The following is a 17,366-nucleotide window of genomic DNA, read 5'->3' as shown; positions in this document are numbered from 1 at the left end:
ATGGCAAACTCTTTGCAGCAACTGTAAGTCCAGTCCTTGCCAATAGGTGGCAGCCCAAGACAGAAAGGCAAGACTGGCCAGGCTTCTGGGTCCCACCCAGTTCTTGGGAGTGGACTTGCCAATGGGCAGCAGATTTACCATCCCTGTTATTAACAGCATTGTAACAGCAGCACCTAACTTCTATGAAGAACTGCTGTTGTCCAAAGATGCTCTGTGCAGAGTCCTACATGCAGCACCTCACTTTATCCTGACAGCCTGTGGGGTAGGTGGCCACTGTTACTCCCTTTCACACGTGAGGAAAATGAAGCTCAGAGAGGTCAAGTGATGTGTCCAAAGTCACATCACTAAGTCACATAGCCTCCAAAGTAAGGACTGGAATCCCAGTGGATCTCCATCACTACAGGCTTTTCAGAAACACTTGCCCTAGAACTGTTCTCCTCCTCCCTCTCCCCCACTTCCTCCTTTGCCTCCTTCCCCTCCACTTCCCCCTCTACCTCCTGAAGGCTTCTGAAGACATTTGAAAATTGCTCAGGACCTCGGAATCAACGTTCTCCATATCCACAACTTTTTCTCACAACTGTGAGAAACAGAGCAGCAGCCAATGAGATTCCAGCCTTAATCTTGCCCCATGTTGGCAACAAAGAGAAGGAAAGGGCTGGCTCCAGTGAGGAGGAGGGGACTACCAGGGGGTACTTTGAGAACTTGGCCCCCGGCCTGGAATCTGGCCTCCAGACATTTTCCTGGCCTGAGTTCAGAGCCGCCCACCCCCCAGCCCTCCCGCCCAGCCCACTGCCCCTTGAATGGAGTTTTCTGCTGCCAGAGTCCCTGCTCTAGGGCAGCCTGGGCCACAGGCCACGAATATCTTCAGAGACCTCTTATTAATGGCCTCTCCAACCTGAGGTTTGCATCCCCACGCACCCCCCAGCTCCGTGTCCTGGCCGCCCCATGCAGCCTCTGCTCTCTGGGCCCCATCTGCTGAGCGGTGCCCAGCCCAGCAAGAAGGCCAAGTCCTTCCCCACTGGGCCGGCCAAATGTCACTGCTGTGCCTGAGCTGCCTGCTGACTGCACAGTGAAAGGACTGCTTTGCTTCTTCCCAATCCCAGCTGCCTCGGTTTCCCTTCTGGAGAGTGAGGCAGAGGTCTAGAAGGTGACTGCCACAGAAACTCCTGGAGGGTGTGTGGGCCATCTAGGGACATCAAACCCTGCTGTCAAGACCGATCACCCTAAGCCTGTCTGAGGAGCTCCAGGCTTGGGAGCAGCTGTGAAAGCCGCCTTTGTGCCTGAGGAGAATGAGCTGCAAGAGGACTGGGGGTCTTGACCCAGGGAACCCCTCTGGCCCCAGCTCCTGAGGCCAACACCAGCAGGGAGGACCCCCAGCCTGGCCCCCAAGGCCCGCCCAGGCCTGGTGCCCACTCCGTGCCATGGGAGCCACCCAGGGGAAGAAGGTAGGAGCCCCAGAGGGTCCTGGTGGGGCCCTGGACATGGAAAGGGAGACTGGCTCCGCTGGGTGGGAGCCCTCACACCCACACCCGCCAGCGCCTAGGCAACTCAGCCAGGCACTGCCCTCCAGTCTCCCTCCCTGAGCTCACCGCCAAGATTTGCATCTAGAAACCTGGCTGGGGCTCTGGGCAAAGCCAGTGGCTGATCTTTCTGTCTCTGGAACAGACCTGGGGGCTGCCTGACCTCTCAGCAGCCCAACCTTACATCCGCGGCTCTCTGCTTCCCTGCACACAGGCTCCCTGGCCGCCTCCCCGTGTGCAGGGGTTGTCGGTGCAGGTGGACACAGGAGCAACATGAGAAATAAGGGTCATTGTAATTAAGTTGGCTAACCGGTTGTTACCAGTTATCGGGCTTGTGGGCAAGTTGTTGAAGCTTTCCGTAACTCATTTCCTCATCTGTAAAACGGGAACGATAGTACTTACTATCTCAGAGGCTTGTAGTGAGAATTGAATGAATTAAAATATGTTAAGTATTTAAAATAATGGCTGGCACATAGTGGGCTAAGTGTAAACTATACTCTGTTATTATCAGAATGCCTTTAACATTATTATCCAGAACTTTCTAAACCTGGGCTGTCAGCTGGGGGTTTGTAGAAGGCACAGCCAGTGCTGGTTCCTGAGAACGTGGTCTGTGGGCACTCTGCGCCAGCAGTAGAGACGGTGCGTGGGAGGGGCTGCGTGAAAGGTCACCTTCTCTCCCTGGCCCAGTGGCTCCGTCGGGTGGGGTGTCGTCTCGTGCACCAAAAACGTTGCGGGTTTGATCCCCAGTCAGGGCGCATAAGAGAGGCAACCGATCGATGTTTCTCTCTCACATCCATGTCCCTCTCTCTACCTCCCCTCCATCCCCCGCTCCTCTCTCTCTGAGATTAATATATATGTCTTCTGGTGGGAATTAAAAAAAAAAATCACATTTTCAAGGCCCACCCAGACCTCCTGGATCAGATCCCCTGGGAATCTGAGGTTATTCCCCAGCTCTCCATGGATTCTAGTACATGCTCACAGTCCACATGGGGCCAGGTGTGTGACCCCCGCAGTGTGGGCAGGCTGCCCAGGACCCCTCTGGATCTCAGCTCTCAGTCTGTAAAGTGGAGTGGTACCCAGAGGCCCCAATAAACAGGGGCTCTAACCTCCAAACAACCCATGACGATCTAGTGCATTAAAGCTAGGGAATGGCTCATGGGAAGGGGGAGAAGGGTGGACTTTTGGCCCCATTCTTCTTGAATCCAAACTTTCCGCGAACCCAGCATATCCCACATTTTTTAAACTTAAAGTAAAACACATCATGAACCCCATGAAGGAAGTTCCCTGGAGCTCAGTTTCCTCATTAGCAAAATGAGGGTGGTCGGCCAGATAACCCCGGGGAGCCTCCTAGTGCTGGTGTCAGCCCCTGCCCCCTCAGTGGCCCCCAACTTCATTTTCCTAAATGCTTTTCATCCAGGAGCTGTTGCTGCCCCTCACAAAGCTCACTCCTGCCTACAGGGGCCAGGGTGGGTCCCCTGCAGTCAGGTCAGGTAGAGTATCTGACCCAGGCCCAAGGAAATCCCAGAGCTGCCTTGGCCCCAGCCAGTCCACCCTTCCTGCTCCTCCCTTTCCCAGGGGAGAATGAGCTCAGTCTCTAGATCCTGTCTCTGCTGAACATGAATGTGGGGAGTCACCTCGGAGACCAGCTTCCTAGGCCTAGAAGAGACCCTAACAAGGTCTAACCCAGGAATAGCAAAATGTGTCTCCTGTCCTGCCTCTCCCACTTCCCTCGCCTGTGGCAGACATCACAAATCAATCCCTGCACCCTTTCCCACAAATCTAGACAGCCTCAGAATCCTTCTCAACACAGTATCTCAAGTCTCCCCCCACCGGTCTGTCAGAACCAGCCCCCCATTTGAAAGCCATGCCTGTCCTGGGCCCAGTCCCCTCCCCCGCCTTCAGGGAAAAGCCCTCCAGGGAGAAGGCAGCGGGGCACCGAGGCTGAGGACGTGGGCTTGGAGGCAGACTGGCCCCGAGTCAGGTCCTCCACGTCCTCCTCAACTCTGGGCAAGTGGCTGAACCTCAGATTCTGCCTCAGTAAGCTCAAGATCCTTCCCAGAGAGGTGTAAGACCTAAATGACATCATTCCTGGGACAAAACGGGCGCTCAGCCAATGTCGCCTTTCCCTGAATTTGATCCTCTCACACCTGCACCCTCTTCTGAGCTCACAACTGCTCCTTTGAGTCACGAGGGCATTGATATCGCCCCCAATGTCAGGTGAAAAAGCCGAGGCCCAGCAAACGTGGCTTCCTCCGGCTGGTCAGTGGTGGAGCCAGCCTGGGGCAGGGCCCTGAGCACGTCCAGGCTGGGCCCCCTCACCATCCCCCGCCTGTAAGCCGGCCCCACCCCCCACAGTCCCATCTTTCTCTCTCTCGATTTCTGGAGGCAACAGCCCGCTGGCCCCTTAGTGATGTCTGTGACGGGCCTGGCCTCATGGAACAGAATACCCGGCATCCGATCATTTATTCTCCCACTAGCTTGTCCCATGAGGGTCACTGTACATCCTCAGACCCATTCCCACAGTCACAGCTTAGTCATAGCCATAAAATAAAAGCTTTGGAAAATCCTTGGTGACAGGGTCCAATCCTCTCCCCACTATACGGCTGGGAAGACTGAGGCCCAGAGAAGGGAAGGACCTGCCCAGGGCCATGCAGCCAGGGCCAGGGCATCTCCACAATGCCTGGCATCTCCAAGACAAAGTACAGAACCCACAAGAAGGCCGTGATTCCCCTTCCCCAGCACCTTGAAGGGCAGGACCGAGCTGCTTCTTGGAGATGACTCCTGCCCACTAAGGCACTCTCCTGGTACATTACTGTCCACAGAATCCTCACCTGCTCCTGCACCAGCCTCCCACAGAAAAGGCTCACTGGGTACTTGCTGCCCAGTGCTGGGAGCTGGGCTGAGGGTGGAAGGGCATGGTCCCTGCCCTCACCGCCTTCCCTGTTGGTTGGAGCAACTGAATGCAAACAAATAACAATAGTGACAGTGGAGATGGGTGTCACTGCTCTGATATTAGGGGCATCTCTAGCTGCATCGTAGGGACTGGGTGTGAGGACTCCAGGAAGTAGATAACTGTGGAAATCCCATAACTTGGATGTCTCATTCAGGATGTTGTCGGCTACAAAGAATGGAAACCCCAGGTCCAGCTAGTTTAAACAATAAGGAAATGTATTGGGTTCCCTAAATGGAAGTTCAGTGGCTCAATAATGTCTCCAGGACTTTTCCCAGAAGCCCCCAGCTAAGGTTCTCTTGAATTTCATTGGCTCAAATTAGGTCATGCTATCACTCCTGACTTGTCCCCTAAGACACTGGTTTTGACTGGAATCCTGAACCTGTCGCTGGCAAGGGATGAGAATGGGACTGTGTGACCAGAGCCCCCGTGAAGCTGGAGATCAGTTTCCCTGTGGCAGGGCTAGTGCGCAATGGGAGGGGTAGGGTGGATGCTGGGCATTTAATCATAATGCCTGCACCCCCCTGCCCCTGAGGAAGGGAGGACAGCGTCTGTGACTGCAGTGTGAACAGAGAGAATGGAAAGAACTTGAAAGTTCACGGGTGGGGCACAAGGAGTGCAGAAGTCAGAACAGGGAACAAAGACATTGTACTCATCCTTGAGAACTTCCCTTGGACTCGGCATTTTTTAATCTGCAAAGTTGTTACCCTGGCACTATCAGAATTTTTGTAAGAATCAAATGAAGGTGTTCTCAGTACATGGAGACAATGTCTCTGTTTGGAATATTCTAGAAGCTGCAAACATTGACCAGTGGCCGTATGTTGATACTGGAGTGGCGAGCGCAGTGCAGGCAACATGTCCTGTTTTCAGCCCTTGCCTCACATGGTGAGGCCACAGCTCCTTGGGCAGCAGTGTGTCTAGAAAAAGCAACTCCTGTGGGCACAGTCACCAGCTGCACAGTCACAGAGACCACAGGTCTGGGCACTCTGTCCCCAGCCCCCAATCAGCAGCCAATGTCTCTTTCCCAAGAAGGGGACGGGCCCAGGAGCTTCCGAAGGCTCTTCCTACACAAGGTCAGCACCCCCGGCCATGGTCTCCATTCCATCCTTACAAAGGCTGATGCTAAAAACAGATACTAAATGATATCCTGCTACTAAAAGATACGTATTACTGGTAATAGCTCATGTGCATTGCAGCTTTTGCACTAATTCTCTGATTGAATCTTCCAACAGCTCTTAGAAGTGGGTACTTATATTGCCCAAACAATCTGAGGCATGGAAAGATTAATCAAGAGTCTCAGAGCCAGCCAGCTAGAAAGTGGTGGAGTCAAGTTTTAGAGCAGACGGTTTAAGGAGCCTGACCTCCTAGCCAACAGACTTCAGTGTGAGTCTCACAAAAGTGGGCCCTTGAACAGGCAGACCAGTATTCAAATCCCATCTGGGTCCCCTACTGGGGCAATTTGGTTAACCTCTCTGAGCCTTAGTCTTCTCATCTGTCAAATGGGATAATGAGTTCACCTTCCACAATGGGATGAGGTGAGGTGCCCGGCAAACAGCAGCTACTCGGGGAATGGTGAGTGAAGTTGTTATTGTAGCTCTAGAAGCTGCAGGCAGCACTCCAGCAGAGAGGGGCTGGCTGTGCCCCCAAATCCACAGAGTAACCCTTAAAGGCTTGGGCACTTAGCATTCTCTAAAACATTTCACCAGATTCAACACTATCCAGGTTTTTTACTTCCCTAAACAAATCCTGTGTCCTGACGGTTGATGTTTGTGAAGATGTTCATCACTGTGCATTCAGCTTCGTTAAAGAAAGTCTCTTTGGATGAAACAAATGGGAAAAGACATGGGCGATGCAGCCAAATTGGGGAAATGGCCTGGAAGGGTGTGTTTGTTCCTACAGGGCCCAGAAGGCAGCCCAGTGAGGCTCGGCCCCGCCAGCGCCCCAGTTAGGATCCCGGCAGAGGAGGGATGGCTCCTGGGGCCGGCACCCAGTTCAGGGGGGCATGAGGACCTCGTTAGGAGGCTCTCCCTGTCCTTGCCACACCATGGCCTCCACTCTGCCCACTGCCTCAAACTGCTTCTCTGAGGGGAACTGGAACCAAGCACCTCCTCCTCAGCACCATGGGGAGTCCACAGCTGGATTCCCAGAGGGCCCGGACTGGGAGGCTTGGAGACAAGAGGAGAATGCTGTCAGGGGCCCGTGGGGAGCGAGGGAGAGGACGCCCTCTCCTCATCCCCAGCAAAAGCAGAGCTCAGGCTCCTCACTGAACCCTGTCCCCCCGAGTCACTCCAGCCTCCCAGCCTGCACTCACACCAGGTGCCCTCCAGCTGCCCTCCAAACTCCTACCGCAATCCAGCCAGCCTCTGAGTTTCAGGCCCAGCACCACCCACCTTCTCTTGTAAATGTTCTTGAACCAGCTGTGTACTGAGTTCTGACCGCACACCCGACAGCTACTCCATCACAAGGTGTGAGGGAAGAAGAGAAGGAGGAGGGATATCAGCTACTGAGTCCCCCCTCCCTCGCTTGACCGCCGAGGTGCTCAGGGCCTTCACATGCTGTCCCTCCAGCCAGCTCCAACAGGGCAGTGGCTGCCACGCCCATATCCCTGGGCGGGTGGACGGCACTCATGGGCCAGCTCCTCTGCCCTCATGCCCACTCTGGGCCTCCACGCAGGTCCTGAGGCCTGTGCCCCACCTGACACTGGGTGGGACACTCCACCTGCTTCTCTCATATCATCCTCACAAATGCCCCATGAGGAGGCTACTGTTCTTATCCCCATTTCATGGACCAGGACACTGAGGCTCAGTGCTCACCTGCAAGGATGTGGCAGGGCCGAGGACTCCTGACATCTGCCCAGCCAGGTGGCCCTCACTCTGGCCAAGCACACTGCCTCCTTACCTCAAGTCCTCCCTCCACCATGGCACAGAGGAGGAAACCGAGACCAGTGCGTCAGGCTCACAGTTGCTTGGAAAGCACGTAGGTGGGGGAAGGCGAGACAGCATCCAGGTGAGGCTCTGGCGTCCACTGACTGGGTGATGTCCAAGCCTCACTTTCTCATCTGTCTTGCGGAGGTGGAAAGAGCCCAGAAGCTGGCATCACAGTGTGAGCTTAAGTGAGGAAGTGCCTGGAGCACCTTGAACACATTCCTTTCTCTCTGGGTCTCTGTTTCCCCACATGTGGACTACAGGGTTGAATTAAATGATTCCCACTGCCCCTCCTGACCACAGCAAATTTGACAAACTCCAGTTAATTTTTGGAAGGGGTGGGCACCTTTCCAGACCTTTCAGCTGGAGCCCAGAGATGGAGTTCAAGGCACTGACCTCATCACTTTGTTCTTGGCAGGACCCAGTGTGAAGCAAAAATGTGAGCCCCTATTCAAAAATTACTGTGACTTGCAAGGCAGTGAAAACAGAGGATCAGTCCGAGCACAGGATCTTTCTGAGTGCAGTTGAGACCACACAGGTCACCTGCCCGGAAAGCCAGCCTGGGTCGTCAGTGCGGCCAGGGGACGCCGTGTGTGGAGGGCCGCATTCCTGGGCTTCAGGGACTGGGCACAAGCACGCCGCTGGCACGGTGAGCATGGCTGTCCAGCCCCGGAGTGGTCACTTGGTCCCAGGCTGTCCTTTTACTCCATCGGTTCACCCGTGGACTGGGAAGCCCATGAGCACGCTGCGGCAAAGGATGTCCTTTCTCCCACATGTCCCCTCCTTGCCTTCCAATAGCCTTAAGGTTTTGACCCAAATTCCCACACTTCCCACTCTGCTTCCACCAGCCGACCACGCGCGCGCGCACACACACACACACACACCTCACCTAACCTCACCTCACCTCACCTGCACAACCTCCTGGCCAAATGCAAAATCCTCCCCAGCCTGAGCAAATTGGTAAGCAAACTGTCTTTCCCTCCACTGTGAACTGTCCTCCCCACCTCACTCACCCCACCCTCAGAAGGGCCTGGCCAGAAACCCGGAAAAGTTGGAGTTGACATTTCTTCCCTGGTGAAGCCCAGGGGCAGAGGGTGGGGTTGGAGAGTTGCAGGGGGTGTACTGGCTGCAGATGAAAGGGGCATTTGAAGGCAGGCAAAGTGGCCTTTGGAAGTAGGAAAAAGGCAGTTTTCCTGCCCCCCCAAGGCCACCCAGTAGAGCTTCCCTTCTCTTCTGCCCTTGGCTTCCCCAAGCTCAGTTCAGGAGTTGAATGCCCAGGGCTGCCTTGAACAGATGGACCAGCTGGGCACTGCACAAGGCGATGAATGGACGGGTGAGCAGGGGAGGAAATCCAGGGCACCCTCCCCCAGTGGAGCCTTGTGCCCAGTGCTGGTTGGCCCTGCCAAGAGGAAGGGATGGCACTCTGTAAGGATACAATGACATCATTGCAATCCTCTCTTCTGAGATTTGCACTTTTTCTCTCCATCCTTATGGCTGGAAGCCCTGCTTGGGAGGGAAATAAATCAAAGGAAGAAAAGAGAGACAGAGGCCAGCTCAGCAGACTCTTCTAGGAAGCCTTCCCTGAGTGGATCTCAAATATCTGTGCAGGCTGAGGGGCTTAGATAAGAGGAGAGGGCCAAGCCAGTCTCAGAGCTGCATTTGCATAACCAGGCCTCAGCTTTTACTAAACCTGGAGGCTTATCAGGGGTAGCAGGGAAGGAAGGGGTCAGGGAAGTTAGAAGTTAGAGATTAGAGATTAGAAGGTTCCCTCAGGGATCCCAGCGCTCCTCCAAATTCCCCAGGTGAGGGCAAATCCCACTATAATTTCAAATGTCTCCACCACTCTGACCACAGTTGTAATTTCATATTTAATTTTGTGATTTATCCATGAGGAAAGACACCACATTTGATTTTTAGCTCACCATTGTGTCCCTGGTACTTATCATTTAATAGGTGCTCAATAAATTCAGGAAGAAAAAGAAAGAGAGAGGGAGGCTGCATCCCCTGGAAGTAACTCAAGGCTGGGGTTGAAGACCAAGCTCACGAAAGGATCCACAGAACCTCAGGCTGGGGCAAAGGATGTCCTTTCTCCCACATGTCCCCTCCTTGTCTTCCATTAGCCTTAAGGTTTTGATGCAAATTCCCACACTTCCCACTCTGCTTCCACCAGCTGACCGCCCCCCGCCCCCCCGCCCACACACACAAATCTCACCTGCACGACCTCCTGGCCAAATGCAAAATCCTCACTGATAGTTCATCACTCATTCCACAAGTGCAGACTGTGCACCTTCTGGGTCCCAGGGTCCCGTCACTGGGACCAACCAGTAACAGCACCCAGGTCCTGTCCTCGGGGTGCACGGCCAGCAGTACAGAAAGCAGTCATGGGTGATGACAGGGCAGGTGCCAGGTGCTCTGATGAGGGAAACACAGAGGCCCCAGAGCAGGATGGGACCTCACAGGGAGAGGAACGATCAGGGAAGCTCCTGGATATGCACGCTGTGATCTGAAGAATGAAGAAGGGTGAACAGGTCAGGAGGCGGGGAGCAGCTTGGGGGCACGACAGCATCTCAAAGGTCTGAGGGGCACCTCCCAGGAACTGAGAGAGCCTCACGGTTTGCCCACCCCTCTTCCCGAGCCTCGTGGTGCCCCCTGATTCCTGGTTCAGGGTGGGTCTGCCATGGGGTGGGTTCAAGTGCGGCCTCCACTCCCCACTCCCTCATTGACCCTGCCCCTTTCCCTGCCACAGCTCCTTCCTCCCATAAACCCAGCTGTGCATCTGCCTCAGACTCTTTGATCAGGAAGAACTTTTTCTTCTCTACTTTCTTTTGCTCAATTATTCAAAATAGAGGTGAGAGAAAAAGAGAGACTGGCACGGAGAAAGGCACATAGAGAAGGTCTCCTAAGAGCAGAATGGGGAAACCCCAAGCCTGTGCTCCCCCACCTGGCCTTCGGATGCCCACCTGGCTGCTTTTCCACTCCCAGGTGTTTCAAGGCCTCCAGGCAGGAAAAGGGGGGAAGGAGCCAAGATGGCTGCCTGTACCCCCTCCTCAGGCCCCAGGGGCAAACCTCCCCTTTCCTGGATGGCAGAGAGAAGGACATTTTTTTCATTCTTTCACCTTGCCTCATGCACCGCCTCTTAGTCCAGTCTTCTCCACTCACTAACATGAAAAAGTCTTTGCCTCAGAGGTCCTGAGTGACCCTGGGCAAGACCATCTTGCTCTCAAGGCTCCGGGTCTCCACCCCCGTCAGGTGTGGTAGCTGCGCTACCCACTAGTTTAGGGGTAAATGAGTTGGGGAAAAGGGAACCTCACCCCCAAAGGATGTAGGGCCAGGACTCCAAGCATGCAGTGTCATTAGCCCCTCTCAGTGGCCTGGCATGGGTGGCTCTCCTCATTTCACGGCCATCATGGGGTCGGATGAGATCACTGAGTTCAGATTCCCCAGCCAGGCCTTGCAGAGACCCCACACGGCACGGCCCAGCCTTGGCCTATACACACAACAGGGACTGAAACTGCCCAAACGGTTCAGATGCCCAAGCAGTCACAACACCTCTCAGGCCTCCAACCTTCTCATCTGGAAAATGGGTGCTTCCCAAAGATAAAAACAAGAATGCTTTCCAATAACTGAACTCCCTCAGAAACCTCCTCACAAACCCAGCCACAAATGTACGACTTCCCCATTCACCAATGTAAAAAACCAGACTCAGGTTGAGTTCACTGTTCAAGAGCACAGTCAGCAAGTACCACACTGGGACTTGAACTCGCGTACATCTGGCTCTACAGCCCACGTTGTCATTGCCTTGTTTTTCAAATGTCAGGATGAAACTGTGCATCTCAAGCCAGAACAAATCCCCACCTGGGTGGGTAGAGTTACCAGCCTGGGTGGCTTCAGTCCCACCGGGAGCAGCAGGAGCAGCGCTGAAGAAGGGCCCTAAAGTTCAGAAGAATTTAATTCCCATCGTGAAAGGGCTTGGAGGTGGGGCAGGAGGGGCCAAATCAAAAGCCAGCTTTTGAGAAGGCAGAAACCCCCCAAAAAAAACACTCCCTCACTGGGCCCCAGGGATCTGCTTTCAGAACATTGTGTCTCCTAAGCTGACATGAACGAGAGGCTTTGTTTAAGTGAGAGATCAGATCTCAGGGCCTGGGGTGGAGAGAGAGGGCGAGGAGCTGGGACTTTTCTTTTGTGATCTAAAAATCTAAGAGGAGGCCAAAAACAGCGAGGCCTCTCCAGGGAAGCAGGGAGAGCCTGGCTTGGTCTTGGTGACATCTTGGTCCCAAGGAAACACAGGATGAGGCCTGGGATGTCCCACAAGGGACATCACACCCAGAACCTGCAGAACTCAGCCAGAAACTGGGCGGTGATGCCGTTTTGAGGGACCACCCAGGGTTTTTTCCTGATGCACCTGCGCTCTTGGACACACTTTGGGGTCATTTGGGGTACACAATGCGGCAGATGTTTGTGGCAAATTTGGATGTAGCGAAAGTCCACCTGGTGGACTCTCCCTTGTCTCTTCCCAAGACTGGCTCCTTCAGGTCTCAGCTCAGAGAGAGGCCTTCGTGACCCCTTCAGCTAAAGTAACCCCAACTCGGGCCCAGATCTGGGAGCTGCTTCTCAGAACTTAAACACCATCTGAAATTGCCTTCTTTGGTTATTTCCTTAACTGTTTCATATCCAGCTTTCCCAACTAGCATCCAGCTCCATGAGGACAGGGTCCTTGCCTATCACTCACTCTGGAGGCTCGGCGCCTAGCACAGGTCTGATATGTGACAGGCATGAGTGAGCCCACAGCTACCACTCAGGGGCCTCACTGCTTCATTCCACAGATACTTCCTGAACACCCACTTCTCAGCCAAAGGCTGCCCCAGGCCTGTGGCACAGAGGACAGCCCAGCACCAGGAACGCTTGTCAGTTACTCTGCTCAGGACAGACAGCACAGGCCACAATGAGTGACTGACTCATGGGAACTGGGAAAAAGGTGCCCTTCCTCACAGACCTTCATGGTCCCAGAACCTCACCCTCCTGGGAGCGTTGCTGTGGCCTTTCTTGTGCGTGTCGCGGCGTGTCCGTGTGTGTCTCACACATGGATCCAGAAGCAGGACTGCTGAGTCTGCGCGCACATACTTTCTCACCTGACGGGGACGCACAGCTTTACTCTACCCTCAGGGCCTCCACTGGGCCTGAGGGTTATGTTGACCCCAGACATATTCACCGGAGAAAAGCTCACAGATTCCTGCCTGTGCGTGGGGGGCCCCATGGGAGGACGAACACCCCACAAGTGGATAGGCCCCAGTAGCTTACATACTGGCTTGAACAAAGAATAGCCACTGAGGAGAAATAACTGAAATATATGGAGAAACTAAAGGAAGATAAGAGTTGTTTTAACAAGGTCTGTTGACACAGCTTTCTCTCGGCCCCAAGTCCCTGTATCTGGTGATAAGAATGTTTCTTTGCTCCTGGCTCAAGGAAGGTATCTTTTACAGGGGAGTTCAGGGCCCTTCTCAAAAGGGAAGCTCAGAGCACCCTTCTTATACCTACTGTTTTCGAAGTGTCTAGCTCAAACTAATCTTTCAGCCAAAGTAGCATACTTCAGGGTGGCATTTTCTACCATCCTGCGCCTCTCTGCTAGATAAAGCTGGACTGGCAGTAACAAGTCACCTCCCAGCAGCGGGGCGTGCAACTGGCCCACCTTCTTACCAACATTTTCATTTGTCAAGCATCTTCACCTTTGTGAAGCTCGTAGATGCAAACTGACATCTCTTTATGGTTTTGCTTTCTTTTTAAAAAACAGCAGACTTGATTTAAAAGATATACTTGGAAGCCTATAAATTTTTCTCGAGCACTCATGGAGTGTTTACAAATGCTTCACATTCTAGGTTACAAAATACATCCAGGTGGCAAAGAATCTGTATCAGACACTTCACAGTGTATCTCCAACATGATTAAAGGAAAATCCCAGACAAATAAAAAAACCAGAATGTGTTTGGAAGACACAAACCACTTGTAAATTGACCAAAGAAGATATCAAGAAAAATATTATATATCAAACTGTGTGGGATGCATGTTTAAGGAAATAATATTTCCTAAAATGATATTTAAGGAAAAGTTTATAGCTTTAAATGCAAATAGAAAATGTGTCAGAGATTTAATGAGCTAAATAGCAAAGTTAAGAAGTTGGTAAAAGAAAAGAACAACAGAATCAATCCAAAGAACACAAAATAAGGAAAAAATAAAAAATAAGAGCAGAAACTAAAGAAGCAGAAAACAAATGTATAATAATGAAAATCAATACGGCCAAAAGTTGGCTCTTTTACAAAGATAGTAGAGAATCATGTGTCTGACTTTATGCCTGTAAAAATTTAAACTTTCTGGAAACATCTAGAAAACACTGTTGAACAAAATTGGCTTAAGGAGAATAGAAAACCTGAATAGTTAATAACATTTAAAGAAATTCAATCATGAGTTCATCTTTCCACAAAGAAACCATTAGACCATCAGTTTTACAGGTGAATTCTATTAAACTTTAAAGGAATTCATCAACTTGGTTTTATAAAAAGTCTCCTAGATAATAAAAATGAGAGCACACTTCCCACCTCATTTTATAATAAAATAACTTTGACATCAAAATTAGACAAGGACAGTGAAGGGAAAGTAAATTACAGGCCAACCCACGCAAAACGCTCACACAAAAAAAGTCCCGGGCAGCCCCAGGACCCATCTAGGACCTGGTGGTCCTGCAACCACTTTTTGCCCATGTGTTCCCGACACCTCCTCTCTGTGAGTCTAGTCTGGGCCAAGCAACTCAGGGGCTCAGGGCTGACACGGCCACAGGCTCCCTCTCCTCGGAACCCTGCCATTCCAGAGTCAGGCCAGAGTCCATGGAAAGTTCGAGTGGCAGTTTTTCCAGGGATGTCTCAGCCAGGTTCAGCCAGGTGAACACTGGAGAAAGGGAGGGACCCCGGGTGACGTCACTGGCCCCATCTGCAGCCACTCCTCTGGCCCTCCCTGCTCTGCGCATGGCCAGGAGCCTCCAGGCTGCAGAGCCCCGACCTGCCTCTCCGAGAGCCACGGGCTGAGGAAGTTATGGTGTTGGTAGGAGTTGAGCCAAAAGGCTGTCTGGGCACATGTGACATGAAGACCTCAGACTGGCCATAAGAACTGAAGCTTCCTGCCTTCTGCCCTCTGCCCAGCAACGGCTCCACCATCCCAGGGCAAGGTAGCCATGAAAGGCTGAGCATCTTAGGATGACTGGAGAGGGACAGAGAAGGGACTGGAGAGGGACAAAGAATCTGTATCAGACACTTCACAGTGTATCTCCAACATGATTAAAGGAAAATCCCAGACAAATAAAAAAACCAGAATGTGTTTCTGTGTTTCTTGGAGGGCCACCTCCAAGTTCAACCTACATAGGGTGGTAATAGCCCTAGGATACCCAACCCTAGGGAGGGGGCATCAGGAAAGGCTTCCCAGAGAAGGTGCTCTCTAAGCAGAGCCCTAGAGGAGGGGGCCAGGCCAAGAAGAGGGCAACAGCCCTCCAGGCGGTGGGCAGAGAGGCCTTGCCACCACTCGGGGGACTGCAGGCAACTCAGAGCAGGAGGCAGAGGCCAGACAGGGCCAGGGCAGGGGTGAGTACTGTAGGATTGAGGAGAGCAGGGGCCAGAGGTTGGTGGAGCCTGCAGATCCAGGCTAGGGAGCTTGGCACGGGGAGCTTGGCCTCGGGAGGCCCGAGGCCGGCAGCTGGAGTCAGTTCTAGCACAGCATTAGAAGCCTGGGCTGTGAAGTCAGGAGAACTGTGGTTTGACTCCTGGCTTCCCTACTTGCTAGCTTGTGACGTTGGCCACCTCCTTGACCTCTGTTGGCCTCAGCTTCCTCACCTGTGAAATGGGTTAAAAACAGAACCTATTAAACACAATACTTGGCACATAGTAAGAGCTCAACAAACAGCTACTATTTCTGTTGTTATTTTATCCGGCCAAAGAATTAGTCGCTTCCTTGGGCTGGAGTTCAAGGATAGTCATGGCTGGTGATCCAGAGCTGCCAACCAAAAGAGACTATGTGTCCTTCCAGTGGGACCATACGCGAAGCCCAGGAATGGAGGGGTGATAAGGGAATGGGGGAGAGCAATAGAAACAGGCCCTGAACTCCACCCACTGCCGAAGAGCCAGAGCGGAGGGTCACTCAGATTCGCTCCCTCTGAGAGAGCAGAGTCCGCACAGCTGCTATGCAACCAAAACAAACCTGACTTGGAACAATGCATTAGGGTGGGTGATGACAGGCGTGAGGGGAAGGAATTACAGATGTTTTGGGTTTTTCCTCTTTATTTTCCAAACTTGCCACAATACTCCATTTTTATCATTTAAAAAATCAAACTTTGCTCCTGTCATTTTTTAAAATTTTATTCTTTGTTACTCAAATAATACATTTTTGTAGAAAAATCAGAAAATACTGATCAGAAGAGAAATAAAATCACCCACCGGCCTTCTGCCCAGTATAACCGCACCTAACTTGTGGTGCGAAACCCTCCGGACCTCCGCCACCCACATCCCCACTGTACCGGAGACCTTGTAAGGACTTCCTCTCCACACTCCACGACAGAGCCCGCGCATCCTCTCCCGTCGGCGGCTTCTCGAAGACCTGTAGTGTTCCCCTAACCCAGACAGGCCACAATTTGCTTGGCCAGTGCCGGATGTGGGGGCATTTAGGTTGTTTTCTTGTTCTCTCACATCTCAGTAGATATATTTTGGTGACGTCCTTTGTCCTTTCTTTGGGATAAAGTCCACGTTCAGGCTCTCAGACGGGTTTCTCTGGAGGTGGGGACAAAACGCTGTGTGCACTTGAGGCGTGCAGACTTTCCGAGAGGAGAGAACACAGCCGTGTCAGATCCTTACGGAGCTCGTTTTCCTAATCGGGAACCACGGCTGCAGAAAACAACCTGCAGAGGGTGACTTGTCTCCTCTGTCTTCATTCTCATCCAGAGCATTTTGGCTACTCAGACCACAGGGCTTCAAGCAACTTCATTTCAAGGAAATAATAATTTCCTACTTGACTAATAATTATTATGTGCCTGGCAACATCAGAGTACTTTTCATGCACCATCTCACAACTCCAGGAAGCCAGTGCCACTCGTATCCCGGTTTCACAAATGGAAAACAGCTCAGAGAGGTTAGGTGCCTTGTCCAAGGTCACATAGCAGGAGGTCAGTGGTGAGCCCAGGAATCAGAAATGCCACCGGGACAGTGCTCGGGGATCCCAGAGGCTGCGAAGCAAGCCCTGAAGCAGCAGGGCCCCTGCTGCTCCCCATCAGGTCATCAGGGCCCTGGGCTGGGCTTCCCTCAGGGGCCTGCCCACATGCAAGTGCTGCCTGATTGAAGGAGCCATCCAGGGTGGGCAAACGTCACACTGACCTGGCTGGTCCTGCTGACTCTCCACTAAATACACCTCCTGAGAACAGCACCATCTCTGCAAGTACAAGGTCAGCTGTCAAAACTGCTGGTCCCAGACCAGGATGGGGGAGTAGAGTGGATGGAGCAGATGCTGGGGGCTTTGGGGCAGGATCCCTCTGCCCTGTAGCTTCATTTCACAGTGGGGCTCATGTCTGCAGCAGCCCAGGCCAAGGGCAGCATTATCTGGCTCAAAGCAGCCAAGTGCAAGTACTAGGGGAGGCCAGAATTTCCCTGAGCTAAACCAGCCCCTCTCTGCCCATCACAGAGGTGGAAAGGAAGGTGGCCCTTGGAAATTCAGTACATCCTCTGGGAATATTAGTGGTAAAGCCATTAACAGCTGGATTTATTAAGCACTTCCTATGCCCCATACCTACACTAGAGGCCTTACGTTACCTAATTTCACCCTCTCAGCAACACTTTTATCCCCCTTCTCCGGAGGGGAAACTGAGCCTTGGAGAACTTTGGCGGTGACAGAGCTGGGAGGTATCAGAGTACAGGCCAAGGCAGTCCAACGCCAGGATCCACAGCATCC

At 52.7% G+C, this 17,366-nt stretch overlaps 1 protein-coding gene across 2 annotated transcripts in view; it reads left to right on the top strand.

Moving 5' to 3' along the window:
- Positions 1-840: 840 nt before the first annotated feature.
- Positions 841-17,366, top strand: part of FAM107A (family with sequence similarity 107 member A) — a 57,439-nt gene continuing 40,913 nt past the window's right edge. For both annotated transcript variants that reach the window (XM_045832327.1, XM_045832323.1), the window contains exon 1: positions 841-1,445. Coding sequence is in view for 1 of the 2 variants with exons in the window: in XM_045832323.1 (XP_045688279.1) it covers positions 1,422-1,445 (24 nt within the window). In the remaining variant the exon portion in view is untranslated. The remainder of the gene's footprint in view (positions 1,446-17,366) is intronic.

This window comes from Phyllostomus hastatus, unplaced genomic scaffold (assembly GCF_019186645.2).
Source record: "Phyllostomus hastatus isolate PE091 unplaced genomic scaffold, TTU_PhHast_1.1 phas_contig_16, whole genome shotgun sequence".
In the NCBI taxonomy this organism is placed as follows: domain Eukaryota; kingdom Metazoa; phylum Chordata; class Mammalia; order Chiroptera; family Phyllostomidae; genus Phyllostomus; species Phyllostomus hastatus.
The sequence above is the reverse complement of the archived record's forward strand: the minus strand, read 5'-3'. Positions and strand labels throughout refer to the sequence as shown.